This window comes from Schistocerca piceifrons, chromosome 4, assembly GCF_021461385.2.
Source record: "Schistocerca piceifrons isolate TAMUIC-IGC-003096 chromosome 4, iqSchPice1.1, whole genome shotgun sequence".
NCBI classification, from domain to species: domain Eukaryota; kingdom Metazoa; phylum Arthropoda; class Insecta; order Orthoptera; family Acrididae; genus Schistocerca; species Schistocerca piceifrons.
In genome coordinates, this window is record NC_060141.1 from 333,226,207 (window position 1) to 333,244,876 (window position 18,670).

General features: G+C 38.8%; 1 protein-coding gene across 1 annotated transcript in view; it reads left to right on the forward strand.

The window, feature by feature from the left end:
- Positions 1-18,670, forward strand: part of LOC124794990 (cadherin-23) — a 479,297-nt gene that overhangs the window by 333,510 nt on the left and 127,117 nt on the right. Inside the window, exons 17-19 of the mRNA XM_047258737.1 lie at positions 4,343-4,616; positions 15,547-15,711; positions 18,143-18,385. Of these exons, the coding sequence (XP_047114693.1) occupies positions 4,343-4,616; positions 15,547-15,711; positions 18,143-18,385 (682 nt within the window). The remainder of the gene's footprint in view (positions 1-4,342; positions 4,617-15,546; positions 15,712-18,142; positions 18,386-18,670) is intronic.

Genomic DNA, 18,670 nt, shown 5'->3' on the forward strand with positions numbered 1-18,670 from the left:
ATTGTGTTAACTTCTGTACAAGGGATGTATTACATATCTTTTTTAGAGATGAAGTCATATTTACCAGTTGTGGCCAGGTAAACTGCCAAAACATGTGCTATTGGTCTGTTGAAAATCCCCATTGGCTTTGTTAGGTGGTATGTCAGTGGTCCATGGAATGTGAACATGTGATGTGGTAGTGTGAACCATCAGTTCATAGGCCCATTTTTCATAGACTGACCACAGAATGTGCACAAGTATCACATCCTCATAACAGACCATGGTTGCTACAAGACATTCCTCTGCAAACTAGAAGGAACTTATGGTACCAACTTGATGGCTGTCTGGCCAATAGTGCATAAATTACTACAGCACGCCTTGACAGACTGTTTCCAAATCTTCGGACTGGTTACCCAGGACCAGTACCTTGGCTAGCCCATTCTCCAGATTTTATGCCAGTAGACTTTTTTCTGTGGGGAAAGCTGAAAGACACTGTCTACAAGGACATACCAGCTACACCTAATGATATGCAATGGCATGTTACTGCAGCCTGCTTGGACATCTCCGCTGAAATCCTAGGATGCATGCAACAATTGTTCCATCCCAGACTGGAAGTGTCTATTGTCACTGCCTGTGGTCATTTTGGACACTACCTGTAATGGTCAGTTGTCTTGTTACTGATCAGAATCCACTTAACTAGTGCAAAAAAGTGTATGTTTACACAAAAAATATACTTTTGGAGCATTATTACAATCTGTTGATTGGCTAACAATATGAGCCCCAGAATACCAATCAATTCTGTGAAAACTGCACATCAATACCACTTTACATTTTTGCAGTGCAAGTTTTAGGTGATTCGCCCTACGTATTCGAAATTAACAGAATTTTTCTGTTGTGTTATATATGGAATTAGTGTCTTGTGTTTTGATCTTCTTGTTTCATAAATTATCTCTCTCTCTCTCTCTCTCTCTCTCTCTCTCTCTCTCTCTCTCTCTCTCTCTCTCTCTCTGTGTGTGTGTGTGTGTGTGTGTGTGTGTGTGTGTGTGTGTGTGTGTGTCACACATATACACACACACACACACACACACACACACACACACACACACACACACACACACACACACACAACGAAATGCTCACAAGGCGGTTTGCATTTCTGTATTCATCACAGAACACCGTTAAAAAAAGAGTTTTGGGAGGGTCCTATAAAGATAATCCTGTAAAATCATGATGTTTTGTAAAGGCAGTCAGAAAAGTCACCTCTGTAATGAACCTGTTTTGTGACAATTTTGGATTGGTGACTTCAGCACAGCCTCAAGGTTTCAATCACTACATGAATATGACAAACACTTTCTTGGAGCACAGGAAGAATGTTGCATTCCTACAGCCCGAAAACTCTGTCAAGGATGTTATCCTGAGAAATTAGCTTTAAGTAAAAAACTTCTCATAAATGAACAGAGAGTGCTATTGGGCAATACCTTTATCATCAGGGAAGCTATCAGGTTCTGGGATGGTGGGGAAATTAAAGTAACCAGTACCAGCCTCAATGAAGATGACAGCCTACAGTCATAATGAGGTTGAAGTAGGCATGGCCGATGTGCAATGAGAACTACACAGTGTAACAAAATTTAAGGGCTGCTTTAAAAAAAAAAAAAAAAAATACTGTCATTTCTCATATTGCAACACAGAAGTTCAAAATGTGTGTGTGGGGGGGGAGGGAGGGGGGGAGGAGGGGGGGGGGGGGGGAGAGACCAGATCTCAGAAGTTCATGTGAGATGGAAGGTGGGTTAATGGTGTCACATTGGCACCACTTTTTACTACAGTTCTGCCCCTTGCCACTTTAGGTGTGTCACAACATGGAAAGATCATCACACCTCCCCTTCTCAACACCTATGTGATGGAGGTCATAACAGCGACATCTAGCATTGAAATCAAGCAGTTTTCTTGTGGATGGTCAAGGAAAACATTGCAGACACGGCCTTAGGAAGTGTTACAAAGAGTGTGAATGAAACCACCCCTTCCATTTGGGATTTCATTTTCACACATTTTGCAGTTGAACAAGGCAGATTGCATGCAGTGTGCAACAGGATGACGTTCTTGACAACCTTTGACACTGCTGACACTCACCATATGTTTCAACACTTTTTTAAAGATATTGTAGGGCTGAATATGATCTCATACATTTTGCTGTTGTTGCTATTGTATACAGTGTGAAACAACTATAGACACTTCAAAAATATTTTATGAAATCTGATTGTGATCTGAAGCAGAAAATAGTTTTTATGCATTTTCACCTCCTGTGGCTGTGCGTTGGAAGGGGTGGAGGGCCTGCAGAGGGGCACACAGTGCAACATTGGCAACGCATGAATAGAAAAGCAAAAAGTCCCTCTAAGACCCCTCAGTTCAAAAACACCCTTAGTGCCACCTGCACACCTTCACTGGTTACTTCAAAAATGTCCCTGTACAGAGACACCTATCCACCAATTCCTAAGTGCTGGCAGTATGGCCAACCTTTCCAACACTAGTGCCTTATTACCACATACAAAACCTGAAGTGTGTCAGAATGGTTGTCTAGCCAACTAGTGCGTAGTAATTGTAGGTTTGGTGTCTATGACAACCTTTTTAAAGTGCCCAATAAAGTTGTGTGGGCAGTATGAAGGGTATTACCAAACTGGGGGGAGGTCGTAGAGGGACTCTTTACTATTTTATTTATTTGCATGTCAATATAATACCTCCATGTGCGCTCCTAATAGAAAGGCTCAGAAAAAGAGGAATAGGAAATGGTAAATACCCTTTTCTGTTTTGCATCATGCTCATATTTCATTGAATAGCTTTGAATGGTCCTTAGTGACTGCACCTTGTGTACCAGAGTGAGAATTGCAATCATGCTACACCCCAAAATGGTGAGATCATGTTCAATGGAGTTGCAACCTCATGATGTTCTTAGAAAAAGATTGAGTCATCTGGGGGATATCAGCAGTGTCAAATGTTCTCAAGAACCTGTCACACACTGCAGCACACTGTCATTTTTGAGGATGAAATGTGTAGAAATGTATGACCCCAAGGAAATAGTGGTTTCAGTCACACCCTTCATGACACCTTCTAAGGTCTTTCTGTGTCAATTCTCATCAGCGATGTGTTCAAAATGTTTTCCTTGGCCGGCAATAAGAAAACCACTTGATTTCAACAGTGCATGTCTCAGATCTGACCTCTGTCACAGAGGTGTCAGCAGAAGGGCTAAGATGTGTGTAAGGGGAGGTGTGACAATCTTCCCATGGTGTGACACGCCCATGGTTGCATTGGGCAAAATCATGCTGAAATATGGTGTCAATAGGAAATCATTAAGTATCCTTACACCTCACACAAACTTCTGAGATCTGGCCACTGTTTTGCATGTAACAATGCTGTCTGAAGAGTCATCAAGCCTGAGGATGATGTCACAAAGTGACACGCAGAAGAAGATTGTTGGCATCTTCAAACCAAATTTCTAACTACTGTGTCATCGCAATGGAAGAAAAAATGGGTTTCAAAAAAGTGACCCTTTAATTGTGTAGCACAGTGTATATACATTATACAAAAATGGACTAAATGTCACTGATATCATGTCCGACAGCGTGGCTACATAAGGACAAAGCCGCTAACCCACAAGACATTTGTTAATTACCACTTGCTTTTCAGCATTTCATTGATTGTAATTAGGACCTAAAAGTTCTAGGAGTTATTTTAGAAATGGGAGCATGTTGTAAGAGTGAGCTAGATGTCATTAATAATAATCTGCTTATGTGAAATTGTGTGTAGTATGATATCCTTTCTTACTGGAATGAGAATGTGTTAACCTGTAAATCTTGTGAATTTTAGTTACATGTGATCTGCCATAATAAAAAAAAAAAATTGAGCAGCTAAGAATTTTAAATTTCAAAATTGTATCATAATGATATGTCAAATATTTCTGTATTTAACAGAAGTATATAAATTCCATAACAGTAGATAATTTTATGAGCTGGGTGTGTAACAAATGTTTAATTTCTAATACTTCACTAATGAAAATGAAACAGTTATCTTTTAGCATCCTTAATTAATTTGACTTACTGGCAACAGTCAGTAAGCATATTTACCAATGATGTTATATAAGGCTATATGTTGTGACAGAAACACCAACTTTAGTCAGAATTTAATCTACAGTATCAACCTGGTTAATGAATCTACTGAATGAAAATTAAGACCATCATAACCCAGTATTGTTTTCTGGTAACAGTGATTAATAACAACTATGGAGAATGCAATTTTGTGGTTATCCAGCAGCAAGATGTATGTACCCAGAGACATTGATTCAACAATATAAATAGATATTGTCTGGTTACAGGTTGGTAAATATGTTCATCAAGTGACAGCAATAGATTTGGATGACAATCCTATCTTGCGCTATAGAATTGATCCAAATAATTCAGAAGGTCGCAGTGAAGAAGGGACAGTTGTCAAGATTACAGATTATAACTACATTAGCATTTTCAAGCTTGATCCCTTGAATGGCCTCCTTGAAATAGCAAAATTACTTGACAGAGAACGTGTTGAAACTATACGCTTAGGTTTGATTGTTGAAGACATTGCAGCCGTAAAAGGAGAACAAAATGCTACAGGTAAGAAACAAAATTACACTGCCCTTAATTCTGATAATATGACATTTCCTGTGGTAAATGAATAGTCTTCAAACAACAATAACAATTCATAACCCATTTCAGTTCCCAAGATCCATTGCAAACTGAAGTTTGAAAAGGTGGAAGTTACAGTTAGTTTTTTATATAAAAAGCCTGCACAGCATAATGAGGACAGAGTGCTTCAGTTTTATTTCAGTTTTCATTTATGAATTGAATTACATTCTCATAAGATGTAAGCTTTCACAGCCGGCGTCTTCATTAATTAAAACTTCCAGTCTGAATTGCCATGGTCCATATGTAAGACTTATTCTCTCTCCTGACGTTTCGTTGCCTACTCTGGGCAACATCTTCTGAGGTGAGTCGCCTACTCACCTCAGACGATGCTGCCCGGAGTAGGCAACGAAGCATCAGGAGGGAGAAGAAGTTTTACATATGGACCATGGCAATTCAGCCCGGAAGTTTTAATTAATGAATCACATTCTGTTATTAAAATTATTTAGCTCCCTTAAAATCTTCAGTAACTGCCTCATCTCCTCTATTTGCTACAGTAGCTTTCATAGAATTCTCCTCTGTTTCTTCTTGCCTTTCCTCTCACTTCTCTTTCTATTCCTACATTTTCTACCTTCTTACAACCAGCCTGTCATCTTTTCTTTCTTCCCCTCCCTATAATTTATTTACTTGTATCTGATTACTTCCAGTACAGATCCTTTTCTTCCATTGCAGGCAATAATGTGTTGAACTACACTTATTACTTGGTAGCAACAAAGTATAAGGGAAAAAAAATTCTGTGCCTGAAACCACTTATTATTCTTCAATTTCTCTGTCAAGTGGTTACTAATGTTGTCAGTGTGTGGGGAACAGTGAAGCTGCTATTGATTTTATACTGCTAATGTCAGTTCTGTTGGTCAATTGTATGTGCTGGAACTGTTTTGGAGCAGTACATTCATTTAATGTTTAACACTATTGTACTTCATTTCTGCCCAATTTCTCTCAGTTAAGATAAAAAAAACATACATTGTCCAATAGCATTCATTTTGTAATTCTCAGTTAACGGCTTTTCAGGTGGTTTTCTGTGATTTCACCAACAACAGTGACTGGCATTCTCAAATATTCACCTGGCAATATTTGTTTCACCACTAACCAATTGTAAACTATACCCATACTGACAAAACAACAGAAACACAATAACCTTTCACCCACAGGTCTTGAAATAAATACCTACAGGCAAAATGGCTGTGAGAACCTCAATGATTTAAAATAACTTCCAGATTTTGGTAAAACTGAGATTCAATGGAGAGCTGGCACACCAGCTGATGTTATAAAAGCTGTATCCAAATTTTCAGGTTCTAAAAGTATGGACTATTATTGGTTATTGAATAACATCATTAAAAAGATAATACACTCACTCGCCAAACCATTAGCTTTTATTTTTAATAAATGTGTGGAATTTGGAGTTTTTTTTTTTTTTTTTCGGATGAACTTAAGGTATCAAAAGTTGTCCCAGTTTTTAAAAAAGGGGACAAACATTTTCCCCAAAGCTACAGACCAGTCTCCATTGTTCCAATATTCTCAAAGATACTTGACGCACTAATAATAATAATAATAGTAATTTTATTTTCATTTGGCCATTACAGCAGTAGACAACGTCAGGCATATAATACAATATAACTGTTAATTCAAAGAATCTAAAGGCATGTCATTAATACTACAAGATCATATTACATTTGAAATAACCATAATTTGTGCCCCAACAATTCATAGTTGTTAAGTGGCTTTGACAGTCTGTGGTAAGGAGTATAAATGCATCTGCTCATTCTCGTGTTGTAGAAATGTGTATTTTCTCTATTTTTTGCTTCCAGTAACTTCTTTTTTGTGTGGAGTAAAACATAGTTAAAATATATATCTAAAAACAAAGATTCTGTAACTTACCAAACGAAAGCGTTGGTACATTGATAGAGACAATAACAAACACAAATACACACATAAATTTCAAGCTTTCGCAACCCACGGTTGCTTCATCAGGAAAGGGGGAAGGAGAGGGAAAGACGAAAGGATGTGGGTTTTAAGGCAGAGGGTAAGGAGTCATTCCAATCCCGAGAGCAGAAAGACTTATCTAGGGGGGAAAAAGGGACAGGTATACTCTTGCACACACACACACACACACACACACACACACACACACACACACACACACACACACACACACACATATCCATCCGCACATATACAGACACAAGCAGACATATGTAAAGGCAAAGAGTTTGGGCAGAGATGTCAGTCGAGGCGAAAGTACAGAGGCAAAGATGTTATTGAATGACAGGTGAGATAAGAGCGGCGGCAACTTGAAATTAGCAGAGGTTGAGGCCTGGTGGGTAACGGGATGAGAGGATATATTGAAGGGCAAGTTCCCATCTCTGGAGTTCTGATAGGTCGGTGTCAGTGGGAAGTATCCAGATAACCTGGACGGTGTAACACTGTGCCAAGATGTGGTCACCGTGCTCCAAGGCATGTTTAGCCACAGGGTGATCCTCATTACCAACAAACACTGTCTGACTGTGTCTGTTCATGTGAATGGACAGTTTGTTGCTGGTCATTCCCACATAAAAAGCTTCATAGTGTAGGCAGGTCAGTTGGTAAATCACGTGGGTGCTTTCACATGTGGCTCTGCCTTTGATCGTGTACACCTTCCGGGTTACAGGACTGTAGTAGATGGTGGTGGGAGGGTGCATGGGACACATTTTACACCGGGGGCGGTTACAAGGGTAGGAGCCAGAGGGTAGGGAAGGTGGTTTGGGGATTTCATAGGGATGAACCAAGAGGTTACAAAGGCTAGGTGGATGGCAGAAAGACACTCTTGGTGGAGTGGGGAGGATTTCATGAAGGATGGATCTCATTTCAGGGCAGGATTTGAGGAAGTCGTATCCCTGCTGGAGAGCCACATTCAGAGTCTGATCCAGTCCCAGAAAGTATCCGGTCACAAGTGGGGCACTTTTGGGGTTGTTCTGTGGGAGGTTCTGGGTTTGGGGGGATGAGGAAGTGGCTGTGGTTATTTGCTTCTATACCAGGATGGGAGGGTAGTTGCAGGATGCGAAAACTGTTTTCAGGTTGTTGGTGTAATGGTTCAGGGTTTCGAGACTGGAGCAGATTCGTTTGCCACGACGACCTAGGCTGTAGGGAAGGGACCGTTTGATATGGAATGGGTGGCAGCTGTCATAATGGAGGTACTGTTGCTTGTTGGTGAGTTTGATGTGGATGGATGTGTGAAGCTGGCCATTGGACAGATGGAGGTAAATGTCGAGGAAAGTGGCATGGGATTTGGAGTAGGACCAGGTGAATCTGATGGAACGAAAGGAGTTGAGGTTGGAGAGGAAATTCTGGAGTTCTTCTTCACTGTGAGTCCAGATCATGAAGATGTACTCAATAAATCTGTACCAAACTTTGGGTTGCCAGGCCTGGCTAACCAAGAAGGCTTCCTCTAAGCGGCCCATAAATAGGTTGGTGTACGAGGGGGCCATCCTGGTACCCATGGCTGTTCCCTTTAATTGTTGTATGTCTGGCCTTCAAAAGTGAAGAGGTTGTGAGTTAGGATGAAGCTGGCTAAGGTAATGAGGAAAGAGATTTTAGGTAGGGTGGCAGGTGATCGGTGTGAAAGGAAGTGCTCCATCGCATCGAGGCCCTGGACGTGCAGGGTATTTGTGTATAAGGAAGTGGCATCAATGGTTACAAAGATGGTTTCCGGAGATTGGGTAAAATAGAAGCCCTTAATCTTTCCTCTCCCACATCCACACCGGCTGTTGAGAGCATCCTCCTACAGGCCAACCGCAAATTAGGACAGCATGCCACCCTCCAGCTCAAAACACTATCCAATCTCCGGGTTTCCCACCTCCAGAAAGGCAACTCACTCATCCTCCACAACCTTTCCAGCAAACCTCAACCTCCTCTTATTGCACACAGGCCCAGTCTCTTCCATCTACTCAATCTCCCACTTCCAGCTGCACTCCCCCCAAAACCTCAAAATTCTAATCAACACAACCTGGAACCACAACACCCCAATTCAGAAGTTAACCTTTCCTCCAAACCTCTCTCCCAATCCGAAACCTGTGCCCTATCCAAAGGCCTCACCTTCAGCCCCACCCCCAGATTCAACCAAACACCCCTCGTCAAAGATTTACTGTCGTACACTCGTACTCTCTGCTGGAAATATCACTTTGCCACGAAGGAAAATAATCCTGATCCTACTCCTAATGATCCAGCTCCCCAAGACACTATCCAAATTGAACCGTGCCGGGAACAGTTCCATCCTCTGTCACAGTGGGACCCACCTCCTCTTCCTCAAAATCACCCTCTCCAAACCTTCCAGGAATTTCTCACTTCCAGCCTTGCCTCTCAATCCCTCTTAAAAAAACCTTAATCCTACTCCCAACATCACCACAGCTGAAGCCCAGGCTATCCGTGATCTGAAGGCTGACCGATCCATCGTCATTCTTCCGGTGGACAAGGGTTCCGCGACCGTGATACTTGATCATCAGGAGTATGTGGCTGAGGGACTGCGTCAGCTTTCAGACAACACTACATACAAAGTTTGCCGAGGTAATCCCATTCCTGATGTCCAGGCGGAGCTTCAAGGAATCCTCAGGCCCTCTACAAAACCTTTCACCTGACTCCATCAACCTCCTGACCCCACCGACACCCCGCATCCCTACCTTCTACCTACTTCCTAAAATTCACAAACCCAATCATCCTGGCCGCCCCATTGTAGCTGGTTACCAAGCCCCCACAGAACGTATCTCTTCCTACGTAGATCAACACCTTCAACCCATTACATGCAGTCTCCCATCCTTCGTCAAAGACACCAACCACTTTCTCGAATGCCTGGAATCCTTACCCAATCTGTTACCCCTGGAAACCATCCTTGCAACCATTGATGCCACTTCCTTATACACAAATACCCCGCATGTCCAGGGCCTCGATGCGATGGAGCACTTCCTTTCACACCGATCACCTGCCACCCTACCTAAAGCCTCCTACCTCATTACCTTAGCCAGCTTCATCCTAACTCATAACTTCTTCACTTTCAAAGCTCAGACATACCAACAATTAAAGGGTACAGCCATGGGTACCAGGATGGCCCCCTCGTACGCCAACCTATTTATGGGTCGCTTAGAGGTAGCCTTCTTGGTTACCCAGGCCTGCCAACCCAAAGTTTGGTATAGATTTATTGATGACATCTTCATGATCTGGACTCACAGTGAAGAAGAACTGCAGAATTTCCTCTCCAACCTCAACTCCTTTCGTTCCATCAGATTCACCTGGTCCTACTCCAAATCCCATGCCACTTTCCTCGACGTTGACCTCCATCTGTCCAATGGCCAGCTTCACACATCCGTCCACATCAAACCCACCAACAAGCAACAGTACCTCCATTATGACAGCTGCCACCCATTCCATATCAAACGGTCCCTTCCCTACAGCCTAGGTCGGCGTGGCAAACGAATTTGCTCCAGTCCAGCATGTAATATATTGTACATGTTCACCTCAGGATAATTTTTCATCTATGTATACCCCTAAAAACGTAACACAGCTAGGATCATCTGATGGATGCTTGTTTTTTTTGGACATCTGCTGCATTTTGTTATCATTCAGTAGGAAGCCATTTGCTCTAAACCAATAGGATTCTTGAGCCAGTGTCTCTGCAACACAAGCTTTGAGGCTATTGAAATCATTACTACAATGAAGGAAAGTTGTATCGTCTGCGTATAGTACTGTCATGGACTTGATGAATGATGGCAGATCATTAATCATTATTAGGAACATAAAAGGCCCCAGTACAGATCCCTATGGTACACCTATTTTAACTAATTCAATACCGGGTTTTTCTTTACCTACACAAACAACTTTCTTGCAGTCCTGCAGGTATGATTTTAATGGTTTAATGCTGTAGTAATCCATTTTTTCTATGAGTATTTTATGCTCTACACAGTCAAAAGCCTTATTTAGATCACAAAAGGTGACTTGAGCATATCCTTTATCCTGAAACACTTGATGTATGTGTTTGACTACTGAGTCTGTAGCATTCACAGTTGACAAGTTTTTCCTAAAACCATACTCTGATTCACTAATTATTCCTGCATTTTCAAAGTACACGAATAACAGTTAGAGAGGGCTGGGACTGTGGAAATTGGTCTGTAACTTGAAGGTGAGTCAGTATCTCCTTTTTTATATTTTTGGACTAACCTAGACACTTTTAGCTCATCGGGAAAATATCCCTCAGATATACACTTATTTATGCAGTCTGTTAAAGGATACACAATACAATCTATTACTTTTTTTAGAATGTTACAAGAAATATATATGTCTACACTCTCAAATGATTTCAGATGTTTAACTATTTTTAGGATGAGACTAGGTGGACCCTCAGAGAAGGTAAACATACTTGTATTTGTTAGTGGTTTACAGACTTTTTTGAAAGAACCTCAGATGAGCTAATGACAGGTTTGGTGATAGCATTCCCTACTTCTTGTACTGATTTAATAAAGAAATCATTGAATTTCTGAGGGCATATACTGCTTTTTTTATTTCTTTCATCTTTAGTAACATTATTTATTAGTTTCCATGCAGCTTTGCATTTATTTGTGGTATTCCCAATACTGCTGAAGCTGTGTGCTCTGTTGGTTTCCACAATGGCTTTTTTGAACTTATTTCTACATTGAACATAGGCTGATCTTGCATGGTTAATCTTCAGATTTTTATGTTTACTGTGCAACAACATAACTTGGCTTTTCAGATTTGTTAATTGTGCAGTACATCATGGGTTTCATTTGTTAAACCCTTGCCTTTGGAGCCTTCGTTGGTTATTTTGCATTTCTTTATTGGAATGCAGTCATTAAATTGTGTCAAAAATGCTTTGAAAAACCTTTCAAATATTATTTTTGCTGGCAGATCTTTACATGGACTGTAATTTGTGTCACCAGACCATTGGCTAAACCAGTCACTGTTAGTAAGGGACTTACAAAACCTGCCAATTTTATCATTTGTGACCAATCTAGTGATTACCTTTTTTGGGAGAGACATCAAAGTTATTCTTATCAGCACAGAACCTGCTTATGTAATTTAATGATACAGAATCATGATCTGAGAATGGGAATACTGTCACATCACATGAGTCTTCTGTAGTATTGAAACTGACAAAGATATTGTCAAGACATATTTCATCTCTTGTGAGTCTATTGTTGATAAAGTGCAGATTGTACTGACTTTGAAGATTTTTGAGCACAGTGACACTATGTTTGGCTGTTGTTACATCAAAATCTGCATTCAAATCTTCACCTATTACTACATCATAATGTAACCATTTTGTCTCTCTAAATACCTCTAACAAGATATCCAGTTTTTCTAAAAATGCACTAATGTTACCCTTAGGTGTTCTGTATAAGGCTGTTATCAATATCTTAAAATTGTCACTAACTATACCAATGGCTTCAAAATTCTGTTCATCACACAAATAGTCTAGATCCAACCTATTAATGGAGTGGCTGAGTGACTGGTTAGTATTCAATACCACACCACCCCTTTTATGCACTTTTCTACAATAACCATTTGTTATTTTATAGTTATCAAATTTGATAGCTGAAAGTTCACTCTCTGTTGCCCAATGTTCACTCAGATAAAACATATCAAATTTGTTCTCTAGTCCAAAATTATTTGCAATAAATCCTTTTTATTTTACTCCTGAAATATTCAAGTAGCAAATTTTAAGATCAGAATTGTTATTGTCTTTAGAATGAACAGTTTATAATACCTTTTACACTCCCTATTTTGTGGGCTTCTTCATCTTGCTGTGTTCCACTAAAAAATCATATAGACAGAGAGGAGACACTGTTTTCCGCTTACCCACAACATTCGATACTGCTAGTTCTCTTCCCTCCTTTTGGCAGGATGTAGTTATTGTTATTGGTGTAACTTCTGCTGCGGTGTGTGGAGGTGTTTCTATAGCTGATACATTTTCTACTATTGCTTCTGATGATGCCAGTGGTAACAATGATGGTTCCCATTCTGATGCTGATATAGATCTAATTTCTTCTAGAGATGTAGCCAGAGTTGTTTCTCCCTCATGTGCTGTTATTGCATTCTCCATTTGTTCTGTCATTGGCAATGAACCTATTGCAGGTAGTGCAAGTTTTTTGCACATGTCTACCCCTACTGCTTTTATTGCTTGGAGAATTTCTTTGGCCAGCTCTTTCTTGCCTAGCTGATTTCTTTGCAGTCCGTGTTTTGTAAAATGCTCTCTGACAGAGCTGGTTGTCTCAATGAAGGTTATGTGCACAAAACTGCTGCAGACCTTTCTGAGTTTTTGGTTTGTTGCAATGATTTCACTATTTACACATGAGTTTTCAGTTAAGTCATGTCAATGAGGAATGCGTACCACAAATACTTTCACTTGTGACATTTTTCCTAGTGATTCTTTCAGTGCTTTTACAGCAAGGCTACTCTCATTTTTATACACATCGTTATCTCCTCCAATTACAACACAGTTCATATCACCTTTTACTGCAGTTTCACAGTTTTTCAGCACTTCTCATAAAGGACCTCCAGGTTTTGTAATTCCAGTGACTTTATAGTCTGACTGAATATCAGATATGGTTGTAGCTAGTCCCTTTCCATGACTCATTGATAGAATGTAAATTTCTTCTTTTTCCTTCACTGTTTGTTTTTCTGTCTTCCTTTCCTTGTTGACACGTTTTATGTTAAAACCATGTTTATGTTTAACAAGATATAACAGTAATGAGTTGCCACAGGCACTTTTTTGACCAATAGATGCGTATTAGCAGTTTCCCGCAGCGCTAAAATTTTTTTCTCCTGGCTTTTGACCGTCTGAATTTCACACCTCTTATCTGTACGTTTGTGGAACATGATGAACATTTGTATTTAACACAGGGTGAGAGCATTTCTTAGGCCTAATAAACACACACTCCTGTTCACAGCTCTGTGTCTCTGTCGGTATGTCCACATACTGAATCAAACTTTTCAGTACTTCAGCATATTGTCTGGCTTTAGTTAAGTCATTTTGTAGTTCTTCTCTTACACTTATTTTGAGTCTTGACTTACACATTTCTAAGGCAGCTTCAGGCATATTGCACCCAGTTTCGCAATCACACGAATTTTTACTAAGATTTGCTTCCATGAAGCAACATGAATGATACCATTTATGTGTCACTACACATGTTCTGACACCTTTAATACTTTTTTCACATAGCAGACAATTTACTGATGGTAATTTACTGATATTTACTGTGCGATTTACCAGTTCGTCCACAGGCGCTGCCATCTTGGACTCAGTTTTCACACAAATAAGCAGCTTCTTTGAAAACCACAATATCCTATGTTGCAGTCAGTTTGGTTTTTTCAAGGAGAAAAACAGAACAGGGGGCATCTTGGAAATCACTGGCCACACATTCACAACTTTTGAAAACAGTAACATGGTATCGCTGGTATTATCTGGCCTAAGCAAAGCTTTTGATTGCATTCCTGTTGACATACTAGTGATGAAACTAGGGTTTTATGGGGTGAGAGGGAGCACTTTAACTGTGATAAGTTCTTATTTAAGTAACTGAAAACAATTTGTTTCAGTCAGAAATTTAAATTCTGCCACAATGGAAATCAGCACAGGTATACTCCAAGAGTCTATCCTTTGACCCTTCTTCTTCATTATAGCTATCAATGATTTACCTGAAAACATAGCCCACCGTGTCGTATGTTATGCTGACGATACAACACTATTTACCACACATACGAGCATTTCAGATCTGAATAGTGTAACAAAAGAAACACTGGATAAGGCCCTCGATTGCTTTGCAGCCAATAAGCTGCCGTGCAATCCTGATAAACCCCAACAACTTTTCATGGGAATATCTAATGAAGTAGGCAATAAGTCAGTAAAACTCTTAGGTATTCACACTGACTCAAAACTGTATTGGGAGGAACATGTCAATCGCGAATGTGAAAAAATATCTTGCGTGGCATACCTTATCTTGAAACTAAGGGAGGTAATGAGCTTGGAGTACCTTAGGGTGACGTACTTTAGGCTATTCAATCACGTATTTCATATGGTCTGATTATGTGGGGACACTTCCCTCACATCAAGAGGCTCAGAATTCTGACACTTATAAATTTATATATTTATGTGTCTGTACTCTATATTAAAAGTAATATTTCAGAATTGATTGCCAGAGGGGAAATACAAGAACATGACACCAGAGCAAAGGGTAATTTAGACGTACCATGCTACAGATTAGCAAGACAGGAAATTCCCACAAAGAAAAACCTACTCAATGTGTTCAATAAACTGCCAGTTCATATTCAGTCTATGGATACAATTTTTTTTAATTAAGTGGTAGAGCTGGCTGTCAGATCATCCATTTTATGACATTAAAGAGTTCTTTGAGATGCCTGAGGAGAATATTAGCATTTAAAAGTTTTGTGTAGTTAACTTATTATTGTGTGCTGTGGTTACTCATGTGTACTTACATAGTGTATACAATACACAATACACTATGTACAAGGTATTCTATATTATACAATACTATATTATAGTATAGCTTATTGCACTAACTTTTAGAAACTATCCTAGTGTAATTTGGTACACTGCCATGCTTAAAATGTGTACTATAATGTATTGACACTAGTTTAGTTTATTATTATGTATGTACTACAACATCCTGTATGACGAAGCCAATATCACTGTAAAACGATATGTGGTGAATAAAATTCTTGATTCTTGATTTTTGCTTCAGAAAAATATACATTGAAATATCAGGTGATCAACAAATATCCATGAGTTTTGTATTTCCGATTCCATATTGATTTTTTTATATTTATATCTGCATTTTCATAACTAGGAGTTATATTTTTTCAGCTGTACTGACAGTGCTGGTTGAGGATGAAAATGATAACAATCCAAAATTCAGAAGGCCTTATTACAGAAGGTCCATTACTGAAAACAGCAAAAATGGTATGACCATCATTAATGTTGTGGCTGATGACCCTGACAAGAATCGTACAATAACTTACTCACTAGAAGGTAATGCTGAGTTCTTAGTTAATAGTTAAATATTTAATACACAAGAACATCATGTAGCAAGAAATCAGGTATGAATGCAAAACATGCAACTTATCATTATGTGTTGTACTTTGTTTCGTGACTTTACCAAACAAAGAAAATTTATTAACCACCATCAGCAGCATAGGAAAAAAGTGAAATATCTCAATTTTTTAGGGAGTAGGGGTAAATAAGAAACAAAAGTAAAATAAAACTTTGCCAATGCTGAAGTCCTCATGTAGAAATAGGTACAGTACAGGTACACAGAATGTGAACAGTTGGTTTCTGTTTTGGAACCTTCTGTACAAATGAATTACTGTGCTAGTAAATTCACAATACATCTCCAATGCCAGTATAGAATTATTTGGATATCAGCAAAAAGTATTTAGAAACTCTATGTTTTGGCCTCATAGCCCACCTAGAAACAATTTATTGTCCTCATGTTCATGAAGTATGTTGTTACAATAACTCATCTATCACACATCCATCTATGTCTTGAACTGTCTATGGCCAAATTACTGTTCTAGCAGGTGAACAGGATAAACTGTACATTTTTGATTTGCAACATTATTTTCATACATTACTTTTAATTAATCATCATAGTCAGTGCTCCAGAAATATATGGGGTGATGCACTCCAAGGATAATTCAGTTGGAGACATTTGTCTACTTTGGTGCTCAAAATGTTTTTCAAAATTTAAGAAGTCCTTTGATAAACTGCTAAACAGAACAATGAAACTCAGTCTATTACAAGTAAGGAAACACCATACATGAAGTCACCAAATGGGTCTCATACAACCAAAAAAGAGCAAACAAATTATTACTGTGGTTCACAATGAATGCTGTTGTGAGAGTGTCATTCAAAAATGGTCAGTATATCTCCTGTTACTGCATAATGTACCATTATACTTTAAATTACAAAAACACAATAAAATAAATTGTGATATGAAAAATCCATGTCTCTCACTGGCAGTGACATATGACAAAAAATGAGCCACGACACTATTGGAAGATTTAATCATTTACTGTGTTAGTACAGCAAGGAATGAATGCATGATAGCAGGTATTATGATGGGGTGCAAAGAAAGAACACTTGAATAGCCAACATGCCACTTAGTTGAAAAACTACTGAAATCATGTTGAATACTGCTAATGAAGGCATAATTTTTGTTGAGGACAGCCATTTTTAACAACTCTATAATTTTTCAATACAATAATTTGTTTATTGAGAAACTTCAAAGTCAGTACCATAATTAATTGTCTGAATCATTTTACACCTACAGTATTTAGTTTGTCTTGGAAGTGAGTTATAAAAGTTGCCACTGCCATTGCTACAGAAATGTCCAATATAGGTTGGGGCAGGCCACTCTTGTAACTCAACACCTACCAGTGGGATGAATGCAAGGTACTCAGTGTAGGAAGCCATATTATAGAATTAAGAGTCAGTGCTCAATACTGCAAGCACATCTTTAACAGTCAAACAGTAATATTGAAAACCTGATGATTATTTTAACAATGTCATATCAAAGTAAGAAATCAATGGTTCAGTAATACCTTGCATCCTTTTTTATTGAAGATAAAATAAAGATACTGGTGGAAGAGGAAGAGAGATAAGAGTTGTTTTCTCGTTGATGACAAGGACATTATAGTTGGAGTATAACCTCAGATTGGACAAGAGTGGGGGAGCCAATCAGCTGTGTCCTTTTCAAGCAACCATCCTAGCAGCTGCCTTAACTGAGACAGGGAAACTAGAAAAATCTAAATCTAGAAGGCTCAATGGTAATTTGAACTCCTCTCTTCACAAATGTGATTTCACCTTAGTACCCACAATCTTATTTAGCTCAGTCTAACTGCTCATGTAAAGGAGGTATGAACAGGAGCATTAGCAATCAGTTCATTCTTTTTGTATAACATATCCTTAGCACAATATGTTCAAATTCTGAACTGATGTGATCAAAGCAGCCAAACACCTATATAAACTATGGTTCATTCATTCCTTGTATACCTGCCATTTCTTCTATTAAATAAAGAGTTCCATTTACTCATTTAAAATTTTCTCACATATAGTTCCTAATTTACTATTACTGAAAGAAAATTTTACACATTATGTCTCAAAAATTGGACCCTCATAAATGTTGTAAAATCAGTGTTCACTGTAATATGAAATTCCTTTCTTATTCTGTTTCAAGATTTGGCTTACAGCAAAATATTGGAAATAACAGTACTTTTATAAATGTATACTGATGAGGCCAAGATTTGCCAGTATTGCCCAATACTTTTTCGTATGTTTTTTTAAGGGAGTGGTGTTTTGCTGAACACAGCAAGAACTCAAGTGTGAAACATTTTCTTATTATATTCATTAACAAAGATTACTCTTCTAATATGAAGTAACAGTTAATAAATGTATGCTCTAGGACCACACAAAAGCACAAGTCTAGTCTACCTTGACCCAGAGACTGGAGAGATAGTTGTGGCAAACAAGATTGATCGTGAACAGACTCCTTGGCTCAACTTTACAGTGAAAGCAACTGATTCTGGTGTGCCACCGCGATCAAGTCTTGCTGATGTATTCATTCAGATACTAGATGAAAATGACAACAATCCATATTTTGTTGGAGATGTAACAAGCATTTCAGTCAGAGAAGATGCTCCAATAGGTAAGACAAGTAGCAATTATTTTCATTCATTTTTCATTGCTTTATTCTGAAGCTAGTGAAGGTACTGAAGCAGCCTTGTTGCATGCCGCCCTATATGTATGGGGATAACAAAAATATGTTTACATTAAGAACTAGTTTTAAGTCATCTTGTTTCATCTGCATGGTTAGACTGAGTGTCTCTCTCCCATTGAGACCACTGCTTCAAAACTCAGGGGTCATACTGATGATGACTCAAGAATCTAGACTGTCAAAATGATAGGTGACATGTTCAGTCATTACACCATT